Source organism: Tupaia chinensis, unplaced genomic scaffold, assembly GCF_000334495.1.
Source record: "Tupaia chinensis unplaced genomic scaffold, TupChi_1.0 Scaffold139833_1, whole genome shotgun sequence".
Taxonomy (NCBI): domain Eukaryota; kingdom Metazoa; phylum Chordata; class Mammalia; order Scandentia; family Tupaiidae; genus Tupaia; species Tupaia belangeri.
In genome coordinates this window covers 3,163,738-3,169,737 of record NW_006199712.1, presented here as the reverse complement: position 1 = coordinate 3,169,737, position 6,000 = coordinate 3,163,738, and the positions used below count along the sequence as shown (strand labels likewise).

Genomic DNA, 6,000 nt, shown 5'->3' with positions numbered 1-6,000 from the left:
TGTAATCATTTAAAAATATTTTATTAAGTATTGCTTCTAAAAATGCAAGAGAAGAGTCTAACACCTCAGAGCAAATGTTTGAAGGTAAACCAAATACAACTATAAATATTGCACTTATAAAATCCTTTATATCATCACACAACTCAATTCTTAAAATATCCTCTTACAGAGTTGTATAAATAAATCGCTTCCAAGTTGTCAACTCTTGATACCCTTAGTTTCCAATCACCACACTAAGTCGGCAGGTTTTCAATTGGATATCTGCTCCATTCAGCCCAGGCACGGAACTTCTCACTGATACTGAAGGTCTCACACCCACATCATGTGAAGAGTACATTAGTCCATTTTTCAGAATGCTCAGTATTTAATTTTATGTTTCTTTTTCTACTGAAGGAAAATAGATCTTTCAAAGGCAATAACAGAATGCAGCTTCAACGAACACAGTTCACCATTAACATTGCTTGTTTTTTAAGGCATTTAGGAGCTTCTGATTCTTGGTCTTGAACATCATGATAAAGCTGTTTGGCATGATTTTGCCTCGCCCATCTTCACCCACCTGGCCCATAATAATGTAATTTAGACCTAAATAAAGAAAGAGAATATAGACGTTAGTCTTTTTCTCTGGGTGTGTTGTTTGAAACAACTTAGACTGTAACTTACCTTTGGATAAATGCTTTTGTCTCTAAATGATATAATTATACATGTATTTCATTAGATAAAATCTGGTTTAAGGCTCATCACCTGGGGGACCAGCAGTTGGCGTAATGGCTATGTCACTGGACTCCCATATAGTCGACCATGGTTCGAGTCTTGGACCCGTTGGCTTAAACTCATACCGGGCACGTGTGTATGCATGCCCAAGATCCTGAGAGGAGAATGGAGGAGAAGGGATTGCAGCATGGCCATGTTCCCTGGGGGGTGATTTCTCGCTTTCTGTCACTGTCTCTCTCTTGTCTTTCTGGTGAGTGCATGCGCCCTATAGCAAAAACCTCTCCAAAAAAAAAGAGATTCACCTGGGACCAGCAGATGGCATTATGGTTACATTGCTGGACTCCTAAGTAGTCAACCTCAGTTCAAATCCCAGACCCAATAGCTTAAACTCATGCCAGGAGCATGTGTGTGTTTGCCCAAAATCCTGGAAGGAGAATGGAGGAGAAGGGATTGTGGCATGGCCATCCCCTCTGGGGGTTGATATCTCGTTTTCTGTCTCTGTCTCTCTCTCTCTCTGTCTCTGGCAAAAATCTCTCTTTAAAAAGAAAGACTCTTATTACCTAAAAGATAAACTGCGACCAGATGGGGTAGGTAGGTCAGTCACGTCCTGGTCAGCAGTGTTGGCCTGGTATGGTTACCGGATGCATTGTACACAATGTACTGCATTAACGGAAGGGCTCCCCATCTTCAAGGGCCTCCAGAACTCCGTTGTTCACGTGAGCTCTCAAGGTCCCAGGTGTCCTTGGCATTTGGCAACTAACTAATGACCTATTCTCTGCTGTGGTTGAACTTTTATCAGCATCTCAAGCATTTATATGATGCAAGTGTCTTGAGGAAATGAACGGATCACAGACTTACTACATTCATTGAGTCCCTTGCCAAAAAAAAAAGTATAAAAAGTACTTATATTTGTTATTCTATTTTCTAGACATTAGGGCATCTGGCTGTTAGGCCCGGGCTGGGGCCTGCACTGAGTTTATTGGGTCCAGCCCTGCAAATTTATTTTGTCTTAGAAAATGTCATAAAGGAGGTGTGCACTGCACCCTCTTCTATCCCCTTTCCCCTGTGTATCACAAAATAAGTGTGCTTCCTTGTGTACCCCTTCCTCTGTAGACCAGCATTGTCATCATAGTGATCCTGAGCTCGTGAAAGCTTAGTAGGCTGGGCGTGTGAGTGCCATCCTCAGGCTCGACTGCTAAGGTTACTAGGAGAACTCACAGAATCTCCACATCCAGTATCTTCTGTTCCTGTCATTCTGGGAAGAAATGTTTATCGTTTATAGAGCTTTTGCCATTCCATCCGGAGTGTCAGTGTGTGAGGCCGCCGAGCAATCTGAATTCACAGTAAAGCTTTCTTTCCTTTTCCTTTTTTAAAATAAATTAACTTTTAGAACGCTGGTTCTTCCTTTTTCTTTCTAATCTTCCTGTATATTTTTAAAACATTTTTATTGCCAGAGGGCATGTGTGTGTGAGAGAAAGAGAGAAAACAGTTCCCAATGACGTGTGGTTATACTCTCTGCAATGTGTTCTCCTTGATTTCGCCAACCCATTAGGGTTTGGGCATCCACACACACGTGCCCAGTGTGTTTTTTAGGCTGTCAGGGCCAGATTCAAACTGCAGTCAGCCAAGTGAGATCTGGCTCCTGTATACGGGGCCTAACCACTGCACGACAGGGCGGCCCCAGGAACGCGTTCTTACAGTGGATAGTCTTCGTTTCTCTGTGTGTGTGGCTCGGTTTGGTTTAGTTGTGATTAGACTAAGGAAAGGAAGGAGCTGAGGTTGGACCAAGAAATCATCAAATATCACAGAGTGGAACATGGGGCATCATTATCATTCCAGAGAGAGAGAGAGGATTCTATTGTGCAGCTCTAGAAAAACGTCTACATATACCTTAGATAGAGGAAAAACTGTGGCAGGACATATAAAACAGCACCCCATTTATCTAAATGTGTACGCCTATGCTTTACATGGCTAGAGACGTTCTGGAAGAAAGATATGTATTACAAGATATATATTCCTTTTCTAAGTTAAAAAACTTGCCACATCTGAATATTTTTTAAGTCATGTGCCTCGATCTCTGAGATAATTTTCCTTCTTCCATAATTTCTCTCAATAAACTCATTCCCATCTGTAGACTGAATGATCCTATTTCTGCAAATGATTCCCAAATCTTTCATTCTGGCCCAGATATACTTCTCTCACCTGAACTTCGGCTCTGCATTTCGTGTTGTTCGCTAGACGTTTTCTTCTAAACACAGTGTTGGCATCTTAAGTGCAACAGCCCCAATGAGCTCTCCCTTCAACTGATCACTCTATTTCTATTCCCTGTTGATTACATTTCAAATGCTTCTTGGACTCATTCATCATTTCCACTCCTTCTTCAGCAAATTACGAGAGCTGGGATGACAGCCCGATTCTCCCTGATTCCAAAGGACTTCCTGCTCTACCAGAAGTAGGGAATATCTTAGTCCTGGTTTGACTTCTCCAGATCTGCCATGGCATGGACCGATCCCTGACGTGCTCAGAGACTGGCATTCCCTTGTCTGTCTCTGAGCTCACCTAGAAGACAGGTTACATTCCCCCCTTCCTTACCTCTTCGGAGGAGAGGGCACTGCTTGCAGACCACGATGATCTTGGCACTCATGTTCTTGCCGGCCTGCTGGATGGCCAGATTTCCCTCTTTATAGATGTTGATGACTGAGACCGTGGCATGCAAACTCCCACCTCGCACAGTGGTGGTTATAACAGTGCCGGCTAACACTGCAGAAGAAAACATTTTTGAGACCATGTGACAGTGAAGGCAAATGTAGGCATTTTTTAAAAAAATAATTATTTAATTCTTTTATTTTTATTATCATTATGTTTAAAATTTTCTAGAGGGGCACATGCATGTGCATGCACGAGAAAGAGAGAAAGAGACAGAAAATGAGAAAGCAAGCCGCCAGGTTCCCAACTCAAACAGCAGACAGCCATGTGAGAGTCCAGTGCCTTACCCACCACGCCACCTGCTGGTTCCAATGCAGGCATTTAACGTTAAAGGAAAGGCCTTACAAGAGCTCTCAAATTTTATTAGCCAGCAAAATTCAGGTCGGAGACAGGGACCTCTGGGCTGTAATGTTATCCTGGTTGTCGGGTATTGGTAAGTAGGAGAGAAATCTAAACATTTGCCTCTTTGCTGTCTATTGGTGGGATGAGGACTCTTTAAAATGTTTTATCTGAAAATTAAAAAGATGTTTTATCCAGCATGTGTGTGAATTGCCAAACGAGGGAGAGACTTATGAGCCTGTGAATACTCAAGAAGACCTTGAATTTTAGAGGTGATACTGTACTAACAGGCTGCGTGGGGGTGAGCCACTAGGATCAGAGTCTGTCTTTGCGAGTGTCTACTTTTCTGTGTCCCCTTCCTTCTGCCTCTGTTGAGCCTTCCTCTCTCCTCCAACTTTGTTCATCCCATGGGCCCCATCTCTTATTACCAGGAAATCTGTCTTTTTCTGGGTCTTTCACATTCTATTATCCACCCTGTTTATCTGATGTAACAAGTCAAATACAGAACTGAGGTAGACTTTAAAACATTTTATTTTTTTAAGAAATTATTTATTTTATTTTATTTACCATTATTATTTTAAAATTTGCCACAGGGCACATGCAGAGAAGCGAAGAGTGAGAAAGCAAGTTGCCAGGTCTGGGACTCCAACTGTGGCCGACCATGTGGGAGTCCAGTGCCTTAATCACTATGCCACCTAATGACCCCAAAATATTTTCTTGCTTAAAAAAAAAATCCAGCAAAATTTAGTTAATTTTTATTATGTAACTCTTTTTTTCCCCCTCTCTTGTAACACTCAGAAAATAGTCTTCTGAACCATAGGATAGAGATGCTACTGTCCACAAAGGGATGCCTTTGCATTTTGGGGTGCTGGGGGGGTACAATTTTCTTGTGGTGTAGGGCTTGCATTAAATGACTTTTTTTAATGGGACCAACAGTTGGCATAATGGCTATGTTGTTGGACTCCCATGTAGTCGACCTAGTCCAAGTCCTGGACCTGGTGGCTTAAACTCACACCGGGAGCGTGTGCATGTGTGCCTGGGATCCCAGGGAGAATAGAGGAGGGGGGATTGCGGCATGGCCATCCCCACTGGGGAGTGATTTCTCGCTTCCTGTCTCTCTGTCTCTGTCTTTAAAAAAAAAAAAAAAAGACTTGTTTCAGAAGTTTTGTGTCTGCCCAGAAAAACCAGTAGCACTCCCCAGTTATTGTGACAACCAAAAACTGTCCCCAGGGCCACGTTACCAACTCTGCTAACCAAGGGGCCACTGGTGGTAGTATGTGGTCATTTTCCATGTGAGTCATGATCAAAGGAAAAAATCAAGTTTTGGATGTGGCTAATATGTATGAACCCTTCAGGATGAAGTGAGCACAGGAAAGCAGAATTTTTTTTTTTTTTTAAAGAATTATTTATGAGATGGGGGCCAGCAGGTGGCAAGGTGGTTAAAGGCACTGGATTCCCATATGAATGACCGCAATTTGAGTCCTGGCAGCTTGGTTTCCTGCTTTCCCTTTCTCTCTCTTTCTCTCTTTGTCTCTGTCTGGTCAAATTAAAAATTAATAATAACAAATGAAATTAAATAATTATTAAAAAAAAGAATTATTTATGGGTCAGTAGATGATATGGTGGTTAAGGCACTGGACACTCCCACGTGGCCGAACACGATTCAAATCCTAGACCTGGTGGCTTGCTTTCTCACTTTCCTTCTCTCTGTGTGTCTATCTTTCTCTGGTCAAATGAAAATGATTGAATGAATAAATAAAATTAAATAATTCTTAAAAAAAGAGAATTATATACTTAATTTTATTTATTTTTTTCAATTTGCTACAGGGAATTTGCACTCACTGGAGAGAGACAGAAAGAGAGAGGAAAATGAAAAAGCAAATCACCAGGTCTGGGACTCAAACCGTGGTAGGCCATGTTGGAGTCTGGTACTTTAACCACCATGCCACCTGCTAGTCCGAGAAAGCAGAATTCTTATCAGGCCCTCTTTTGATTCCTGGTGATGTGTGTTCCCTGCATAATGGCAGTCTGTAGCCAAGTGGGGTCGGGGATCCCAAAGAGGGAGGTAGATTTCCTGAAGTACATTCTGCAGAGGACCGAACTGGATAGAGCAGCCCCGGTGTCATTTGTTTTCATTTTTAAGCCTGTTATTAGAATTTCAGCTTCCAAACTCTGGTAGGATTTTGGGCCCAGACTCTCCAGTGTCTTCTCACCTTCACCAAAGTTCATGCAGCTCATGTCGCT

The 6,000-nt window shown here is 42.2% G+C and overlaps 1 protein-coding gene across 1 annotated transcript in view; it reads right to left on the bottom strand.

Annotated features, from left to right (window-relative positions):
• Window positions 1-11: 11 nt before the first annotated feature.
• Window positions 12-6,000, bottom strand: part of PCOLCE2 (procollagen C-endopeptidase enhancer 2) — a gene marked incomplete in the record, with an annotated part of 80,436 nt that continues 74,447 nt past the window's right edge. Inside the window, 2 exon segments of the mRNA XM_027765882.1 lie at window positions 12-582; window positions 3,304-3,471. Coding sequence (XP_027621683.1) covers window positions 452-582; window positions 3,304-3,471 — 299 coding nt within the window.